At 34.4% G+C, this 21,649-nt stretch overlaps 1 protein-coding gene across 5 annotated transcripts in view; it reads right to left on the bottom strand.

The window, feature by feature from the left end:
* Window positions 1–21,649, bottom strand: part of SREK1 (splicing regulatory glutamic acid and lysine rich protein 1) — a 46,522-nt gene that overhangs the window by 16,833 nt on the left and 8,040 nt on the right. For 2 of the 5 annotated variants that reach the window (XM_019744145.3, XM_019744136.3), the window contains exons 2-9: window positions 19,723–19,856; window positions 14,008–14,123; window positions 9,288–9,452; window positions 8,966–9,144; window positions 7,634–7,764; window positions 6,654–6,768; window positions 1,653–1,772; window positions 919–1,281 (exon numbers count right to left, since the gene is read on the bottom strand). In XM_019744145.3, the coding sequence (XP_019599704.2) occupies window positions 919–1,281; window positions 1,653–1,772; window positions 6,654–6,768; window positions 7,634–7,764; window positions 8,966–9,144; window positions 9,288–9,452; window positions 14,008–14,123; window positions 19,723–19,856 (1,323 nt within the window). Of the gene's footprint in view, window positions 1–918; window positions 1,282–1,652; window positions 1,773–6,653; window positions 6,769–7,633; window positions 7,765–8,965; window positions 9,145–9,287; window positions 9,453–14,007; window positions 17,231–19,722; window positions 19,857–21,649 lie in introns of those variants that run through there. The other 3 variants (XM_074328880.2, XM_088796533.1, XM_074328881.2) reach the window with 3 other exon arrangements.

The following is a 21,649-nucleotide window of genomic DNA, read 5'->3' as shown; positions in this document are numbered from 1 at the left end:
TGTTCCCCAATAAAATCCTGTTCCCCTTCTCCAATAAAATCTTAAAACAGAAAAAAAAAAAGTGTTTTGGGAATGGTTGGGTCTCCCTAAGACCTTTAAATAAACAGTTTAATATATATGTGTGTGTGTACACGTACACACACACACACATTCCTGTCTCAGATAATATTTTCTCTGAAAAATTATGTTTAAAGTATCTTTAAAACTTGCTAATATATATATACTCTTTAGTCTTTTTAATATAGTTTAACACAAGTTAGGAACTTCCATTTATTTATAGTCATGGTTATCATCTGGAGTAATGGATGCAGGTTTAGATAATCTTGACTCAATGAAGGTCCTCATTTTGCCACTGTTACTATGGCAACCTGCTGCCACCTGTTGGCAGTGTACCTATTAATATATTGAAAGAACAGTCCTAAAAATAAAGCAAAACCTTAAAATTGACAAAAGAAAACCAAATTTTAAATGCCATGCACTCAATGAAACAGTGCAGTAAAAATTAACTTAAATGACAGAAACGACTAACACTGCAACTTTAGAAATCATTTTACATATTAAAACTTAACACACCACCACCATTCCAAAGAAATGTAGAAGCCTGAGAGATCAATTCTTCTATATTTAAAAAAAAAAACCTTGCCCCTGCTATCCCACCCTCCAAGAAAATCAGCAGCAGCCCACTGCCACCACCACCAGGTTAAAATAATGAATTACAAAGGATAGTTAAAACTTTTCAAATTGGTTCAATACTGTGTCAAGCTCCCTGTTAGAGAAACACTTACTCTGGAAGTAGAGGCAAATGTTCTGATATTATTATACTGATTCCACTTGCACAATTTTTTCCCCTCAGTTAAAATATATGTTTTCATTTGAAATCAGTTAAACCCCTGGGTAAAAAATTAAAGTATATCAAACCTGCTGGTACTACGAGATCTTCTTGATGCATTGTAACTTCTGGGTGGTGTTCTGGATTTTTTATCCTTCTTTCTTTTCTCATCTATCTCTTTGGATCTGTCCTTTTCTCGTTCCTTTTCTTTATCCTGTTCCTTTTCCTTCTCCTTGTCTCGCTCCTTTTCATGCTCTTTTTCCCGTTCTCTCTCTCTGTCCTTTTCCTTGTCTTTATCTCGGTCCTTTTCCCGTTCTTTGTTTTTACCCCGTTCCTTTTCTTTTTCACGTTCCTTTTCCCTGTCTCTCTCTTTTTCCCTTTCTTTTTCTCTATCTTTTTCTTTCACTCTTTCCTTTTCTTTGATCTTTTCTCGGTTGTCTTTTCGCTTGTCCCTTTAAAAACAAAAATAAATAGATTTACAACTGAAATAATTCCACTCCCCAAAAGGACCTCCCTCTCCTTCCTCAATAATTAACACAAAACAATGTATGACAGTTATTAAGACATTACATATAAATGTATATGTAACTCAGTTGTATATGAAGCTGTTAAATGAAACAATTACCAGGCAAAAGTAAGTACAGTAGCCTGGAAACCTCATGAGTCATAATGGCCATCAGATTCAAATCAATGGCAACCAATATTAATCATTACTAAAACAATCAGGAAAAAGTTTATTTTCTCTCATTAAAAACCTAAACCACAACAGATTTTTAACAAATGAAGTCATGAAAAAAATTACCTTAATTTTCCAAAAACTCACCGTGAATGTGAACGACTCCTTGATTTCCGTCTCTCTCTTGATTTAGATCGTTTTTTATGCGGGCTCTTAGATCTACGTCTATCTTTTTGTCTTGAACGTGATCTATTATGGGATCTACTCCTAAAGAAAAACAAAATTTAGAATGTCAAACCTTTTTCTTAGAATTTCAATTTTTAAATATTTAAGACATCTATCAAATAAGAAAAATTTAAACCCTATCCCACAAATATATATCAGTATTTTAAAATTCTATGTTATATAATACTTCAGTTAAATTATCTGAAATAAATTTATTTCCTGGAAACTTTACCAAATAGGTCATTGTCCAGAATACAAAGATAAAAACAGAGAAAGAACTTATTTCCTATGTCAAACTTAAACTGGTATTTTCAGATGTGGCTTTTACTAATTTTTTTTCTTTAATTTTTTTCCGAGAATGTCTTATAAAACAACAGAATATGCATCTGTGAAGACAGAATGTAAAATAATGTTAGTAGCTATATGAACTGTCTCTTCATACAAATTTCGTTTGCTAATTATTATATGCTCAGTTAGTAGAGAAGACTTTTCCCCCTATGGTCCAAGTTTCCGTACCATAAATTTTCTTTAACTCTAGGCTTGCATGTGATATGCCTGCTTGTGGTTATAACTTATCTTGACAGGGAGTTAACAGTTCAATAGTTTCTATAAACTGCTGTGTGCTGTTTGTCATAACACATGCTAAGAAGAATCTATAAGTAGTACAGTACTAACAACTGTACTAGTGTGACGGGAAAATAAACATCATTACTCACGAGTTAAAGCTAGATATAATCAAATGTTGGATTTGCGTGGCCTTGGTTCTATAACTGTATAAACATAGCTATTAAAAGAAACCTTTATTACTGGAATTCTTGCAGGAAAAATAACTGTTATTCCAATTGTGAAATTCTCCAGGTTCCTTTTCCCCACTGAAATAACTGCTTATATGATGTGATTTTTTTTCCATAATGAAGTATCCTAGGAACTGTGTATTAAAATATAACAAAATTCAATACACTCAACTTTAATAACAAATTTATGAGACTCACCAGCTCTGGAGTCAGACAATATGGCCCTGACACTCAGCTCTGCCACACACTAGCTGTTGAGAACTCTGGCTAGTCACTTAATCTCTCTAAGCCTAAGTTTCATCATCTATAAAGTTGAGAAAGAACCATGTATCACCTACATCTTCTAGGGCTATCAATGAGGATTAAATCAGATGATGTATGAAAACTGATGGCCTAGCAGTCTCTGGCATAGAGTAAATGCTTAAAACTCTTAACTCACAACATCATCATCATCAAGAATTAATAGAAATGAAAACTTTAAATTCCATCTTTATTTATTCCAAGGAGGCCAAATGAACTTCTACAAGTATGTTTATAATTAAAACTCATCCTGATAGTCATGTTTTCATGAATTAAATTAAAACAAGTATCTATAAAAAAAATACATATAGTTAAATGCTTGTGGTATGCTACGAAACCAGAAAAACCTCCAGAAAACCCTCAATTGATAATGAAATCTTGCTTTTAAACACATTTCCAGTTAGTTACAATTTGTTTTCCAACAGCTAATTTTCAAGTGAATCACTCATCTATTATATGCCTTATAAAATTATGCATGCATCTTCATACATTTTTAATAAGATAATTCATAGTTTGTTGAAACCGTTTACTAATAACCTAAGTAGTATGTATTAAAGCAAAAATGCAAAACTTAGAACACTTTCAGTCCATTTACAGACATCCACATATTTTAAAGGGTTTTTGCTTCTATGGAATAAAAAGTCTTACAATTTCTGTTCTAGTTAACCTTGCTAAAAATATAAATAATTTTGTTTTAACTCAAACAGTTTTTCAACCTTAATTAAGCAAAAGAAACTCCTTTTAAAAATTTAAGCATGACCCTAATAAATAAAAGTAATAAAAAGCACTGATTACTTGGCTTTGCAACTTACCCTGTAGTGTCCTCAGTCTGAAAGTTATTGCCCAAGAATAACTACTATATTTTAATTCTGACATTAAATATTTTCATGCCTCTATCTCACCCACTAGTTGTCTGCAAGTTTTCTGACTAGGAATGTTAAAAGCTTCAGATCAAGAGCAAATCCAATCCAACCAAAGATAAAAATCTGAGTTAATGTTAGGAATTCCCATTTTTACCATAATATGCAAAATTGCATTTGTAAATTAAACTGTGAATAAAAGGCAACTTACCATCATGTTGCATCAAAGTTCATTTGTAAGTCAGTTGTTTCTCATTAAAATACTGTAAAATGTCTTATAACTCCTATGCTGGTCTGTAAAGGTTACTTACTTTAAAATAATAATTATAGCACTATCCACCTTTTCTAACACTGTCCCTATGAAAAAAAACACATAAAAATTTGGCAGCAAAAAGTGGAAACAATCTTCCCAGTTCTAGCCAAGGTCCGAGTGACAAGAAATGCCTGCTTCCCTCCTAACAGAAGAAGGGGAAGGATAGGGACAGGGTGCGGGGAAGCTTCAGAAGCAGCTGAGAACAGTCAGAAGGTGTGAGAGGGTGGGCCTTCAAGAGTAAGGGCCTGCACCCACTCCTGCTAGGTCTAGTGGAGTGTACCAGAGCTGAGGGTATCAAACCCCCCAGTAGGGGAGGGGAAGCCAAGAAAGGCTGCCCTCCCCTACGGAGGTGGAGGAAGTTCCTTCCGTGTCAAGATCCTTAAGTCAAATGTTTTTTGGGTAAGGGTTTTTTTTCCTTTAAATAGAACTCATCCTCTTATTTATTTCTTTAAGAACTTAGTAAAAAGTACATGTCTTTCTATAAACCATGTATGAAAATAGCGTATGCTTACAAAAAGAAATGTGTACGTAAAAGTGTCTATGTATATGTGTGTATATATACATGTATATATGCAGATTTATCTGTACACACACACACAGTGCTGACACCCGCACAGTTGAAAATCTTGACTCCTCAAAAACTTCAGTCATCCATTATTATCTATGGGGGATTAGTTCCAGAACCCCCGCGCCCCCCACCCCCCGCAGACACAAAAATCCACAAATGCTCAAGTCCCTTACATAAAATGGCAGAGAACAATGCATATGGTTGGTCTTTCACATCTGTGGATTCCCAACTGCAGATCGAAAACACTGTCTTGCATCTGCAGTTAGCTGAATCTACATATCCTAAGCTTGTGGATATGGAGGGCCAACCATATATTTACTGAAATGAATCCCCAGGTAAGTGGACCCACACAGTTCAAACCCACGTTGTTAAAGGAGCAATTGTATGCATGCCAAAAATAACTTATTAATAATGCTACATAGATAGATCTACATTTTAGATCTATGAATAAGAATAATTTAAAAATTTCATTTTAGACTGAATAAGCCTCCCACCGCATCCCCACCCCCCACTAACCCTTGGAGGGGGAAAATATTCGGATATATTCCTAAAATGATAGAAAGAGCAAAAACCTTAAAGTGGATAAACTATCTGCCCCAAATGATAAAGCTTCCCAGAGATGATCAAGGAAACAATGATGCTAATCATCAAGTTTTGCTTTATTCTAGTCTTAGAAAACCACTAATGTGTTAGATTTGGAGCATGGCTCTTGTAATCAACACAAAATGAGATTCAGGTCATTAGTCTTTTTTCTTCCTGTCAGAGAAGAAGCCGTTACTCCTCAGCTTAATTCTATACTTTCTTCATCTCCTTTATATTCACAACATCCTGTCAACCTATGAAAATATCCACCATCTAATACCACTGGTTCTATACCACTTTTCTTCTCCAATTCTGGCTTCTACCGCACTACCTCATTCCTTGTACATAAAACAACTTCCTTCACTTGGATCTGAACTTGCCTTACTGTAAGCTTTGAATGAAAGGACAGTAAAACCATATCCCAAAAAAGGTTTTGCAAACTAATAATAATAGAGAAGTACACACTAGTACATAGCAAGAAGTATACAGCCTACTAGAGTCAAAGAAAAAATATCAGATTTTCCTCTTTGTTTCAATCACCTTGATTACCACAGAAAAATAGTCTAAACTAAGCTTGCTGATGAGGTTCAACATACAGCGCACTGGTTCCTTCCCCTCAAACCCTCCCTCCTTTTCTAATAACCCCACATCTACACACATACACATGCACACACACTTTTCTCTACCTCTTCTCTTTAGACTAAGTACGTGTGCACATATAGCACGGAGCTCGGATCCAGTATATACATTTTCACATTCCAGTAACGCCCCCTCCACATCTTAAAGAAGACAATAAAACTTAACACTTTTGGACATGATTCTTATGGCACTTCCAATCAAAATGATGTTGCAAGTTTACATTTTGAGGTCCACTCTGCACCAAACATAACACGACGGATTTAAAAAGAAAATTAAAATAACAGAGCTATGCTCGAAAGTAAATAGAACAGACACAGAGCTCAAGCACCATACAATAGTTGGAGCTAAAGCTTCGAATGACTCCGGTGTTTCCTGTCCCAAAGTGGGTTGGGTAAAGGAGGCACTTAATACCAAGAGTGCCAAGGACTTAAAGAGTCCCATTTGACTCGTGCTACTGGAGATAGGTAACCACTTGAAATCAAGATCTGGTAACTCCCCAGCCCTTGTGTGAACGGGGGGGTGGAGGGGAAGTTGCAATATTTTCAGCATCATCATAAACATGTTCCCTTTCCTCAATATGAAAAGTTTCTTCCAGTTCTGTATGAAGACTATAGTTTACTCTTTAAAAATTAGATACAGGGCATCTTTAGAAAACCAACTTTTAAAACTGAAAATTGAATAAAAATTACATATTAAGATTTCATTCTTAACTATAGTATTATACTGAAAGCAATATTTAATGATAACCATACTTCCTGGGGAACTCTACTGAATTTCTAAATTCTGATATTTAGGCAAAAACTCAGAAATCTTAACTATTTTAAACACAAAACCAAAAAAAATTTAAATGACAGCAGAAATTCTCACCTGTGTTTTGACTGTGACCTTTTCCTTCTAGAATGGGATTTTGAGCTAGACCTGGACTTTGAACGAGTGTGGGAACGAGATCGACCGCCTTTTCTTTCATTGCTCTTTCCAGACTCTGGGAGGAAAAAACCACTTTGCAGTGTAAGCTCAGAACAATTAAAAATCCCAGTTAATAATCAGGCACAAGTGGAATGTACCACATATAGTGCAAGGGGCCTACTCTCTGTACATCCTCCTCCTGTGCAATTATCCTTCAGAAACATCCAAGAAAGTCATTGCATAAACTCGTTGAGTGCAGCCACCCTGCAGCAGTACATATAAACCAGATGATTATAAACAGCTGTTCGTAAAATTTTGTTGCTGCCATAATGTACGATTATAACATGTCTGTAATTCCTATGACAGTGATTTCAAATCCTTTATTTTGCTAGAATTGAAGCCTAAATTCTGAGTTCTAATTTAGAAAATCTGCTCAAATGTAAACCATCTAGACATTTTTAGATTGGATTTTTTAATTTTAGTTAGCAACACAAAAGTCTGAAGAGGTTTCTTTACCGTGCTAAAATAGAATGTATTTTTCCTAAATCATGGGCTCTCTTTTTAATTTTTTTAAATTAAGACTTTAAAAGAAAAGTGAATCTGCTTAATCATAACACTAAATATATTTATCCTTTTTTTTAGCTTCACAGTGACATTTATACTTTGCTTTAAGCAAACCAGTTTTGAGCACTACTGTGCCCTAAAATATAAAAAACTGATCAACTCAGGCTAATGTGTCTCAATTCTGTATCGTGGGAAAAGACAACGTTGTGCTAAGCAGTTCGTTGACTTTTGACACTAGTAAGTCACTTACTCTTTCTTGAGTTTCAGTCTTCTTGTTTGTAAAATGAAGGGACTGAACAATAATTTCTACAATTCCTCCCAGTTCTAACATTCTATGATCTTAAACTATGACCTACGAAACAACACTAAGGCCTTACCTGGTTCAATAGCTGCTGAGATAAATGACTGAGCCTCGCGTACTCGCTTCATTACTTCTTCTAACTCCTTAGCTGCAGCCTGAGGTGTCATCTCAGGGGGTTTTACTATTGCATTGTTGGAGTGATTTATTCTAAATTAAAAACATTAGCATATCACAAATGCACACCATATTTTACAAAACATGAAACAATCGTTTACATGAGACACGTATTTATAAATGGACGTCTCGAGAGCACATTAAGAATATAGCTAAATAAAGAATAACCAAAACCAACCTGAAAACCATGATTAATCTCATTCCCACCTGCCATTATCTCTTGCTAACAAAGCCAAAAGCAAGGGAAACAAAACTGAACCCTAGCTGACTTCTTTAACAACTTGAATAGACCAGGACAAGTGCTTTTCCACACAGCTTAGAATTATAATAAATTAAAATGCTGACATCAATATCACAATAAATCATTTCTATTCTTAGATTTAAGATTTTGTTCATAACCTCTGCACCCTGGGAGGATGAAGGGGAAGCTGTATATTACGTGCACCATTTTAATCAACCCTGAACCACGGCTGAATCAGACACAGCTTTGAATTTGGGAGACATTTAATAAAACTCTTTTCCTACTAGGTCAAGAGTGGTTTCTCTGGTGCACATAAATGAATTTGGTGTGTCTCGCTTTACCCCTTCCACACTGAGAAAACAAGCAATTTACTAAGAACATTTATTTATCTTTTAATAGCAGAATCATGATAAAACTGCAGAACTAAGGCAATTACCTATGAAATTCAGATAAAACTGTTACCTCAATAATCTGCATGAGATAGAATTTCTGTCTTGAGTATCTGACAGGCTACATCAATATTTCATTTTGCAAAAATGGATGTAAGCAAACCTTAAACTCAAAATGTGTAATTTAAAACATTTCTGAGTACTTAATATCATTTTCTTCCTGGGATTTTGGATTTACCAAAATTCTTATTATTGTATTACTAAAGTTCAACCCATATGCTAAATTATCCATTAGTTTAGTCAGAATGCAAAACCAACCTGACTTGTTAAAGCTTATGTAAAAAAACCTACGATCATTACATAACGTATACAAATAACGCTAACATTAAATTAAGACCTGATAATACAGGAAATAGGATGTCTTCAAATACAACCTTAAAGACTAAAATGATAAGTATCTCAGGTATTCATTTATACTTAACACAAAGTCTTCCTTTCCACAAATTGCCAATTACTATTAAAAAGAAAAAAAAAGCCTTAATTACATGAAAAATACTTAAAGATTTTCAAAATCATTAAAATGTCTTCGTTTAGGGTTTCTTACTTCAGTGGCCTGTCTCCAAACATAACTCCATTAAAAGCAAGGGCCCTTGGTACAGAATTTTGGTCTGCAAATTCCACAAAAGCAAACCGAGTTGGCTGAGTCTCATCACCTGCCATCCGCACAAACTTCACTTCTCCAACTTGTTTAAAAAATTCAAGTAGTTGATCAGCTGTCGTTGTCTGAAGAAACAAAGTAACACTTTAGTAAAGTATATTCTTTTTAAAAAAAAAATCAGATAAATATTACGTTATCAATCAACAAGATTTTTAGAAGAGCAAAAGAGTATGAGGTCCTACCACTCAGTTTCTTCTAAATTAGTTACCTGGGAATTCAAATTGCCAACGTAGACGGTTCTCCTAATTTCATCAATTTTAGAAGGATCCACATTTCCCATAAGTGGTGGCTGTGGTATCTCTCCAAGTGTTGCAATGTTGGGGTCTAATGCTGCTGCTGGTATAGCTCCCAAACTGCTAAGGGAAACACCCAGCTATTTAAAAAAACAAAAACAAAGACATTTCGTGTTAATATCAAAAAAAATTACCATTCTCTAATCTTGAAAAGAAACGATCAACTCAACAAGAATGGGAAGAAACTAGAAATGCCTGACTGTAAGCCAGGTATATGCCTGAATTATACCTGAGGTCACAATATTTCAAATGTAATTAGAAATGCAAAATATTTAACTATCCAGATAGTTTCACGACTTTTAAACTTAACACTAAAAAGAGTCAACTCTCATTATTTATAGTAGTTATGTCCTATAAAGTTGCCACAAACACTGAATTATTAAACACTGAATCACTGGTCCTACAGAAAACACAGGGCTAGGTTCCTAAAATCCTCTGGTCACAGTATTTTTATCAACTGATAGATACATAACCTTGTTTTATGTGTATTTCTGCTTAAAGACGTATTATTTACTATATACTATGATTCATGAACACTGAACTCACAGCCATAAGCACTATGAACTCGTTCCTGAATGAACCCTGACACATATTTCCTCTATAAGGCGCATCACAGCTTCCAGTACTTAGAGACACTAGACAGTACTTTAGCACTACATTTGGGGGCTAATGTAAACAGTGAAATCACTAAGAAAAAGTATAAAAATGTGAAAAAGCATGGCACTAAAACAGACCACAGAAAGGGCACTTATTTATAGGCATACGCGGGAGACATTAGGGGTTCAGTTCCAGACGACCACAACAAAGCAAAGTTATCTTTTTGCTGGTGGAGGGTCTTCCCTTCAACATGTGATAAAAACACCATCTGTGAAGCACAGTAGGAGGAGCACAATACAATGAGTGTACCTGTACAGCATCCGTGCCGCCAGTATTGATTTGAGGTTTCAAATACATTTTAGCTAGTGAGTGAATTCACAAATAATGAAAACCAACTGAACCTTGGCCATTCAACACTGATCTGTAACCAAGTTCCTAATAGTTAACAATAATCAAAGTACTTAATTTTTGCTGGGTTCTTAATCCTCATATCAAACCTAAGAGATAGGTGTTACTATTTTGCCAATCTCACAGATAAAAATACGTCAAGAAATTAATTTTCCTAAAGCTACCCAGCTACCAAGTAGTCAAAGAAGAGTACCACCATGCACAGACTAAAAATAAAACAGGGTCAGTTTACCTAAGAAAAGAAGTCTAAAATATTAAACCCTTACTCATACTATTACAAGAAAAGGAAAAAAAACCTTGACTGATCTTCTATAGCGTTACTAAATTCAGTTTTCAGTTCAAACATTAAGGAACATGTTTTTAATGGAAACAAACTAAAAAAGAGAAAGCTCAGAATTTGAAAATAGAAAGTTTTGCAAAATTAACAGAAAGATCTTTCAAGGAAAAAAAAACACTACCATTTTCATTTCCATTTATACAACTTAAGAAAATTTTGAACATTTATGTATTATACTGCTGCAAAACTAAGATTTAACAGCTGTTAATAACACTTCCTAAAGGTGAAAATACAAGTTTATAAAATGATTATCACATATGCTTGTCATATCAGCCAGTGTATGATCTTTTAAAAACATCAAATCATGTCTCAGGTCCAGCCTGTTGGCTCAGGCAGTTGGAGCACCGTGCTCCTAAAGCCGAGATTGCTGGTTCGATTCCCACATGGGCCAGTGAGTTGCACCCTCTACAGCTAAGATTGTGAACAACAGCTCTCCCTAGAGCTGGGCTGCTGTGAGCAGCCAGAGGTCGGCATGAGCTACCGTGTGCTGCCATGAGCGGCCGGCGGCCAGCGTGAGTGGCTGGCAGACATCTGAGTGGCCATCAGCCAGCGAGAGCTGCCATGAGCTACTGTGAGCGGCCGACCAGAGACTGACGGCCTTGGACTGACTGCCTCAGCCTCAGCCGGAGCATGGGGAGCTCAAGGCTCATAATACCAGCATGGGCCAGGGAGCTGTGTCCTATACAACTAGACTGAGAAACAACGGCTTGAACCAGAATGGGGGGGAGGGAGGCGGAAAAAGGGAGGGAAAAATCATGTCTCACCCCTGCCTAAAACTCATCAATGGCTTCTAATTACCTTTAGAATAAAATTCAAACTCCTTTCTATGGTCTAAAAGCCCTATGTGATCAGTGCGCAATCAACCCTCCAATCTCAAAGCCATACTACCCACCCCTCACTATGCTTCAACCACACTGACTGCCATTCTGTACACGTATATTTCCCACCTGAGGGCTTGCCACATGGTGTTCCTTCTGCCTAGAAAGCTCTTCTCCCTGCTGCTACCAGCTGAATCCTTGAAGCATCATCAGATCAATCATCCCCTGACCTTATATGAAGTCTCATTTAGTCTCTACCACATTACTCATAGTATTTACTATAATCTGTATCTTATTACTAACAGATCTTAGATTTGTTGCTCACTATCACCATCTCAAGTTATCATAAAGCTGTAGAAAACATCTTAGTTCCAAACAGGTGAGTAATCTGTGAAAGTCAAGGCTACCACCCCCTCTGAGCCTGGCCTCTAGCCACGTGTTGCTTCTACAATTACTCCTCTTCCAACCCCACTTTGTCTTCTATGGTCTGATGTACACAGATAATTGAGAACCATACCTTAATTTTATTTTTACTATGAAAAAGAATTATATACAGTTAAGCTAAATCACAAACATGAGTCTTACTATTTGTTAGCTTTGCATGGATTTAAAGCATTAAACAGGCCTTTCCAGGTATTCTCAACTGTCAATCCCTTTGATCTGCAAATTTCTCCACTAGGAATATTAATTATAGACCTGGAATGGGCTTTTTCAAATCATCTAATCCAATCCCTTTGTTTTTCAAATTTAAAGATCATTCAGTTCTTTTTTACACAACTTTTCCTGTCTCTTCGTTGCATTAGACCATTCTTCTAAACCTGTGCTAATATAATATGGTAGTCACTAATCACATATGGTTAGTGGAATTTTATTTAATGGAAATTCAGTGCCTCAGTCACACTAGCCACATGTCAAGTGTTCACTAGCTCCACTGCTGGTGGCTGCCATACTCAATAGTACAGATACAGACATTTCCATCACAGCAGAAAGTTGTGTTGCATGTGGCGGCTTCGTAACAATACACTTACCCTCTTTCAGATTCATCCACTTTCTAGTACTGGTCTAAGAAACCTAAGTATTTAGCTGCCTAGCTGCCCTTTTCATCTTTGGTAGGTTAGATGATCTGGACTCCAGATGTAAAACTTTTGCCTTCTGACATAGAAACTCTGGCCTCCCTGAAAATGTGACTTTTAAATAGAAACCTGATGAACAGTTTCACTCATGTGAAAGAGTTTAAAAGTCAACCTTTTTAATGTCTGAAAAATAAAGTTCTAGACAGAGGATGAATAAGTGCAAAAGCTGTAAGGCAGAAATATGCCTGGCACATCCAAGAATCGACAAAGCCAATATAATGTCGCTGAAGTAGGGTTAGCCAAAGAAACAGGTAGGAAAAAGGTCAGGGAGGGAGCCAGGAGCCAAAACACAATGGGCCACCTTTCCCCTGTTGCCTAATTGACGTTATTCCTCCTAAATTAAATTTTATAATAGATATCTACAGCTGAATTAAGAGAAAACCATTTCCCCCTTAGGGCAACAAACAATAAAACTTCATAAATCTTAAGAATTTTCAAGACATCAAGAAAACATTTTTCTGAAGGGGTGATGACCCAGGAATTAACATGTTAAAATATACCAGAACATACCCAAAATAAAATTTCAGGAAAGCTCAATTCAAATGATCAAATGTTCAATTAAAAAGCATTTCCCCCTTGGATAACAATGCAGGTCTCCAGCAAAACAATGTAATGTAAAAATTAAAAGATCTAACATTTTGCACTTCAAAGTTTCAGAAACCACTCTTATAACTTGGATAAATTAACTACAATCTTAAAGCTCATCAGCTCACTCCCTAATTATCCAGTATCACAAAGCTAAACAAAACTTTCAATTACAGTTGCGTTTTATGTTTTGTCTTGGATTTATTTTTGAAGAAAAAAGACTTTTAAAATAAATATGACCACAGTCTTTTATATAAAAACCACGAGTCCAGTAACAGCAAAATCTCTTAAACCCACTCAGAAATCAGAGGCGGCATTAAATTATTACCTAACTCCAGAGAGTTAATGAAAAAAATTTTTGCCATGTTTTTACCTTTTCTTCTTAATCAGACAAATGCTTCTGAGACATAGCTGTGCGTCATTTCATATTTTAAAAATAAATTTAGTCCTCACGAACCAGGAAATAGTTACCTGGATTCTCCAATTCACCATGCTACCTAAAATGCTGTTTCAATAACTGATTTTCTAGTGAATAATCAACTTTAGTTCTCAAATTTAAATCAATCTCGTTACTTCAGAAGTAATTCCAAAAGATAGTTTAAGTCAGTGACAACGTGAGGACAAGAAATTAAGTAGACATTTCAAATCCTCTCCATTTAAAAAAAAAGATTTAAAATAAAAATTTTCTAGGTTCTTTAGTCAACTGATTGCACAGTTGTACATTTACCCCTCATAGGAGAGGGTGTGTAGTACTTACTGTAGTCAAGGGATTTGGAGTCGGTATGGGAAGCAAGCCTGCACCAGGCATCAGACTTGTCATGGTTGGAGCAGGAGCCAATAAAGACAGGGCTTTGGATTCCTCTGGGATTTTACCTGCAGAGGCAAGTTCCAAACATTACAGAAAGCAGAAACACCACATAAACTTTACACTATGATTTTACAATTACCCTTGCACTTAAAAAATAATAATAATAAATGAATCTATCTATCAGATCCGTATAAAGAAATAAATTAGAACTTAAGTCTTTCCTTTTATCCTGCTCTACTAGGAAAAATAAAAGTGAGCAAAACTTCAAAGACTAACAATCTCATTAATGGAATATTATTTTAAAAATTGAATAATGTAGACAATTATTTAACACTTTGAGCTATGGGTCACCTGTACTGGAAACTTAATGTTCATGAACCAAACGATATCAAGCATGGACGCTTTCCCAGGACGGTGTTTTCGCGCTGATCGAAAGTTGTGTTACACATGACAACCGTTCGTGTTGGCTGCATCACTAATAGCACACAGAACATCAGATACAGAAAAGAAGAACATTTTTTAAAGTTTAATCCCCAGAAATGGCAAATAACCAAATTAGTCAAAAAAAAGAAAAAGAAAAAACAAATATGTGCGAATTTAAATTTGTTCCTGAGTGCCCCTATCTTGCTATTGAAACTACCTATTGTGATGCAAACAATTTTGATAACCCTTCCAATAAATTCCATTTAATTTCAAGTAGACGGAAAAAAACAAAAACCTACTGCATGTAATCAACTTCAATTTAAAAGGAGGCCTACATCCATTCAGTTAATAAGGCAGCACCTCATCAACAACGTGAGAGATGCCCAAAAGTATCCAGTTCCAAATATACCTTCGGAAACTGCTAAAATTTGTGACAATAACTAACATAAAAATTTCCCTAGTCTCAGGAAACTTCTCCAACCCTTGACTTTTGGAACCAATTTTATGTATACTTATCTGAAAAGGGGTAGTCAATACCTCAATGCTTGCTTATAAACATCTTAACTGCCTACTAATAACAACAACACTAAAATAATATTAAACACTAAGAAAAAAATCGCTACAATTAAAAACTGAAAAATGAAATCTGAAATAACTACATGAATTTGCTGTATTTAATTACTGAATTCTACTCAACTAATTTTGATAAGAACTGCAACTTGAATGCATTTTTCTGGTCCTCTCTTACTCCTCCTAACCAAAAAAATTTCTAAAGAAGTTGTCTACATATAAGCTGTTCTAGAAGTATTCACAATTATGTATTAGTTGGCTATACATTTTCATCACAAATTCTTCAAAAATAATTTAAAACACAGTGTACAAAATCACGCTAAAATGAAAATCGCATATGGAGTAAATTTTCAAAAGCACCATGCTGGGTTTTAGGGGTAAAACTCTGTAACAACCAGATGTGCAGGTATAAACCTCTAAACAATATTATCTAAATATATCTCTAAAAATGAATGGAATGCAAGACAGACTTTAAAACTTGCTTTAAATGATGGTTACCTTATTTATAGGAACAGAAAAATTACATTTTATTAGCTTTAGCAAATGCCTACTTTTTTCTAAGCTTTACATCTAAATCTGTTACTAATTTCAAAAAGAAAGTCATTTTATTTCAGTGTAAATTCTGCATAAGCACAGACTTTATTATCATGCATATAGATAAAAGGTAAGTAGGCCTTATTGAAGACATCAAATAATTCATTTTATTAGTTACTAATATTAACACATTTAACTGTATACCCACATATATACTATACTACTTATATTGCTATAAGACCTGTTTTGTGATAAGTAGGTGGTATTTTTTAAACATTTATAAAACCTGAACACATATAATAAATCAACTGAGGTCCTAAGGTACAAACCCTATGCTTTGCTAGCCTAATTTATGCACCTAAAAAACAAATTAAGGTTTCCAATCTAATGTTGTCCTAATTTAAAATTACTTATCACTTAAATAAGCAAAACTATTCATACAAGAGTATGATAGACTACACAAACAAAAAGGGTACATTCAACAAAGGCCAAAAGTTGATCACTTACTATTATAAAGCCTTTCATTTTTGGCTTGAAAAATAAAGTATCAGTAGGTTTTTTCTCGCACTGCCTCTCACAGTAGTAAAAAACTATTACAAATTTTAAGTCTAACTATAAGCACACTATTTTTTCCTTATTCCAACTATTATTAAAGATACGTCAAGAAGTTTCATTGCTTAATTTCCAAGATAGAACTCTATCAAATTTACCTTCTAAATACTACCTGAGTGTATAAATTAAGCATTTAACATTTTTCTCAAACTATGCTTGGCAACTGAGAGGAAAAACAATGTCTCTCACAGAGTTAAAGTACGAATTCTAATCTCAGAATCCATTTAAAATCTAGTAACCTCTGAATGTTTTTCAACAAAAAATAATTCAAGCAGAGAAACATACACGCAAGTATTCAACAGTTTCTCAAATATCCCTTCCCCACATAGGTAACTGCAAGTCTTTATAAATCAGGAAATAAGTTATTTCTATAATGAATAACTATCATAAAAGTGAAAGTCTCTTTTTGTCTCCTACCCCCAGATGTTTATAAGAAATGTACTTATTTTCCTTGATTTTGTATGTCTAAAATTCTAGGGAGAAAGATGCTATCTGGGGGTTTTGGTTTTTGTTGGGAGAAAAACTGCAAAAATGTTGCACTGATATCAGAAAGTGTTCCTAAGAATCTTATCAGTGTTTTAGTGTTTCAAGAATAAAATGTACCTCATCAGTCTACAAACACCAATTAAGATTCACACTGGGCCTCACAACATTGTATCCTAATGTACTGGGAATAATTTATTTTATCTTAAGGTTGAGCTCTGCTGATCATCTCCCAATATAATTTGCAATGCAATGTTATGAACCCTTAATGGAATACCATTTACGAAGAACTGGAAAACCAGCTCACAAGTTAAAGTGAAATAGATTTAACAAAACAAAAACAAAAACAAACAAAAAAAAAGGGACAAAATAAAGAAAAAGAAATGAAAGTAAAACAATAAAAAACAGAGACAGGGCGTCCATCTTCTGCGGTTCAGACTCCGATCTCATTTCCCCAATGAAGGTTTCACTTGACGGCAGGTTTAGTGGCATGGCAAACAATGCCTAACTCAGGCAAGTGTAACAGGTCTGCCTTGGCCAGTCTAGTCATCTAATAATGCACAAATATCACATAGAGAAAACATACAAAACCAAATTAATAGTCAAAATCCATCTACCAGAAAATGTGGACATAAAGTTATGACTGATGGTTAGGTTGACACCCTTGTTATGTTTGACCTTATCTTTTTCTAAGTGTTAACATTTATAAAAAATAAATCTGAGATGCACGCAACAACAAAAAGAAGTCATATTTGGACAAGTATAATGAAAATATATTTTATTTTCAAATGGCATGTTTTATTGACAATAGCTAATACTTAATACGCATGAAACTTACACATCAAACATTACTTCTATAGTTCAGGATCCTCCCACAATACTGCCTGCATTAAAACAAAACAGCAATTGAAAGAAAAAGAAAAAACTTAAAATGTTTTCTATGGTTTTCTCATTTCTTTCATAATGCTGTTCCTATAACATCAAGAAAGAATGCAATCAGTGAAGTAAATAGACGACTGCTTACAGCACCACAGCACATTTCTCTTATAGAATTTACTCCACTGGAACTCTTTCCTTTGGTTTATTTCAAACTCACTTTGCTATCTTTTTTGGTGCAATATAGGTATATAATACATTATTACTTTGCTTGCAGTGCATAATCAGATCTTTAACAGCTCACTACGACGTTCTTCATGTTCTATAAATTTATCCATTGTATTTACTATAATGAAAAACATGTATCTGAATGTTTTTCTAATATTCAATTATTTTATAGTAAGTGTTCTAAAATACTTATAACTGAACTGCAATAAAAATATTTATAGTTTCATGTTCAAAAATAGCAAAACTTCATCTCAAAATTGTAATATTAGAAATATTCAAAACCTGTAATTTATGTGCATTTACTCATCTCTATCAAGTAAAACAAACAAAATAAAGAACCTCTACATGACCATAACCTTGAATATTTATGACAAATTATGGTCAGGGTTTCTCAAATACTATATAAAAATTTCTATGGGAATATAGTAAGGTTCCAACAAAGCAACAATGATAAAATTCTTCCTTCCAACTCAGTAATGAGCTAACATATTACAAGATTCTGTGCTGCTGGTGGCATAATTTTCTGATATAATTAATATTCCCATTTAATGAAACTTCTACCTGATTTCTTTTGTCCCATGCAGTTTACTTGGTATGAAATTGGTATGAACTTGGTTTGCAGAACTAAATAAACCATTACCAGCTCTTCTCTCACCTTGCTCTCCAATTCTGGGCTCACTGTCCCCTTACAGATGAGTAGATAAGGGCAGATTTAGCAGGTAATTAACTTTAATCCATTTTTATTCTCCCTACCCCACTCTAACCCCCAGGCATGAGAAAAATACTTTCAAATTTATCTGCAAAAAATCCAGAATGTCCTATTCTGGGACTTTAAAAATAACAGAATGATACTCACTGTCTTAACGGTAATGTTTTTGACATCCCAGAATAGGCATTCTGAAATAAGCATAAAATCTTGAAAGTGCAACACACTTTATTATACACTAAGTTATTTTAGTATTAATCTGATTTCTAAAAGAGGTTTTAAAACATTACATATGAAAGCACATGAAATGGTTTCAGGTAATTTTTTTATGTTGTAAAAAACATCCACCAGTGAAAATATATTTTGAAGACATTTTAATTATAACTCAATTCTAAAATCCATGTACACATGCCATAATCAGTACTCTGAATAAAAGTTAATTACACACCGGAACTGTCAAATTCGGCACAGCCTATTATATGAGTGGTTCTGTAAATAGAAGTTACTAAAAAAATAAATATTAGTAATAATTAGCTCTTACAGCAGGTTAAGTAATAAAATTTAACAAATAACTGTAAGGCTTTGGCCGTGTTCACATCTTCAACAACTATCTCCGGATGAATGAAATTTGTTTTTCATGATTTTTCTTCAACTACAACACCCCTCCAAAAAAAGCCAGTTGCGAAAAAAATTCCAGTTGCATAGTAAACATATACACTGAATATGAAGTAATACTCTCAGTGACAATTAAGGTAAATTACCTTAATAGGATACTTTAAAGCTTAAATTATGAGTATTTTTCTTATGAACATAAATACCACTTAACCCCAACCTGGCAAAATGTGTACACTTGTTATTTATGTAATATTAATATTGTATACACCAAGGTAAATGCTTATTTACACATTTAAAATTATTTCCCCTACCACCTTAACTTTTTTTAATTTTAGAAAGCTTTCTTTATAACTTGCAAATTGACTACAGAAAGCCAAAGCAAACCAGAGAAGTCATTTATAGATTTTTAAATGTTTAGCTATTCCTCAAACTTAATAAATGAACCATTTTAATATATTTTATTAAAAATTCTTTCCTTCTCCAGAATTCATTCTCTCATGCACACACACACACAAACACACACACCAGAGTACTACCTACTTTCCAATTTCTAGAAAAGCCAAAGGTAGTAACAGACAGGACAGAGATTAAAATAAAAAAACATGTGAGATACCAACCTTCTGCACAAGGAACAACTATCAGAGCTCTGTCAATAAAAACCGTGTTAGTTAGATGCTGGGCCACGCCAACACTTGATGGGTCACGAAACTTAACATAACATACTTTGGAAGAAAAAGCAAGAGGTGCGTTGCTGCAAAATAAAAAGAAAAACAATTAGACTAATAAATATTTGGTTGGTTTTTGTCATTCCCACTAATTTTTCTTAGCCCTTTCCATACTCTTACATAATCAAGACTTATGAATTTCTGTTGCTAAGGATCAGTATCAGACATGAAATAGCAAAGCATTCTTTTAATGGGGATTTGTATACAATGACTGAAGGCAAGCTAGGCAGGTCTATAGTCTTATTTGCAAAAACTTGAAATTTAAATTAATAAATTCTTAATCTCAGTGAAAACAGCTGATTGAACCCAAAGATGTTCAACCACTGTATCATTATCAACAGGCAAAAATCCCTTTTTAAAAGCCCCAATTCTCAAGACTTCAATTTTTTTTTTTGTTTTTTAAAAGGAGGGCGCAGCTCACACGGGGATCGAACCGGCAACCTTGGTGTTATTAGCACCACGCTCTAACCAACTGAGCTAAACAGCCACCGCCCAAGATTTCAAATTTTGAAACCACTTCTAACCCCCCTAATGTGATTCCCTGGCACATTTAAATCACTAAAAACTTCTTAACGCTCTTAGAACCAATGAGATAACATGGAATCAAAATTAAGGTCTTTTGCATCTACTAGACTACTTCAAGCTAGGCAAGTGCATTATGATTTTCCAGACAAAAGATTTCACAAACAAAATTTTGCATATTTTATATATGCAAAAGAGAAAAGACTCTTACAAGTCCAACTAGATTCAGTTCAGCCTAGGCAGGCCTACAGTAAATAGAAACCAGACAGCACATATGAAAGCAATTTTTCCATAATGTGAATCCATCTTGTTAAGATTCCAAAATATACTACCTTCAAGAACAATCATTTTGTCAACCAGTCCATAATTACTTTCAATTAAAGTCTTTAATTGCCTTTAGTAAGGGAAAAAAAGCCCAAACTAAATATATACCTAATATATAACACAAATGTACAATACTTTAAAACACTAATATTTTTCATACTAAAAGAGATCATTTGAAAAATATCACATATGCCTTGTGCAATAACAGTAATTTAGTTTACAAAACAGATCAAGGAAGTTGACCATAATCCTAGATCTAGTAAATGGCAAAGATGGGACTTAAAGTATAATCACCTAATTCCAAATCGAATGCAAACTTTATCAATTAATCAAGAAGTTTAAGCATCAATATGGATGGATATTATGATAAGTGAAATAAGTCAGTCGGAGAAAGACAAATACCATACAATCTCACTTATATGTGGAATCTAAAGAACAGAATAAACGAACAAATAAAACAGAAATAGACACAGACACAGAGAACAAACTGATGGTTCCCAGATAAGAGGGGGTTGGGGGCTGGGTGAGAAAGGTGAAGGGATTAGGAAATACAAATTGGGAGTTACAAAATAGTCACAGGGATGTGAAATAGAGTATCAGGAATATAGTCATAATGTTGTAAAGACTATGTGGGGTGTTGGGTGGGTACTGGACTTATCAGGGGATCACTTCATAGATTATACAAATGCTTAACCACTGCGCTATACACCTGAAACTAATATAAAATGTCAAATAAAATAATACTAAATGTCAACTATAATTTTATATGTGTGTGTGTACACACACACACTCACACAATTACAGGATGTAAATAAAGTACATCATAGGGAATACAGTTCATGGTATTGTAATAGCTACGTACGCTGTCAGAGGGATAGTAGATTTGGTGGGGTTATCACTTTGTGAGGTCTGTAAATGTCTAACCATTATGTTCTTTAGTACACCTGAAGCTAATAGAAATTTGAAAACAGTT

Source organism: Rhinolophus sinicus, chromosome 3 (assembly GCF_057876585.1).
Source record: "Rhinolophus sinicus isolate RSI-liver-muscle chromosome 3, RSI-T2T, whole genome shotgun sequence".
Lineage (NCBI taxonomy): Eukaryota > Metazoa > Chordata > Mammalia > Chiroptera > Rhinolophidae > Rhinolophus > Rhinolophus sinicus.
Note: the sequence above shows the minus strand (reverse complement) of the source record. Positions and strands in the feature narration are given on the sequence as shown.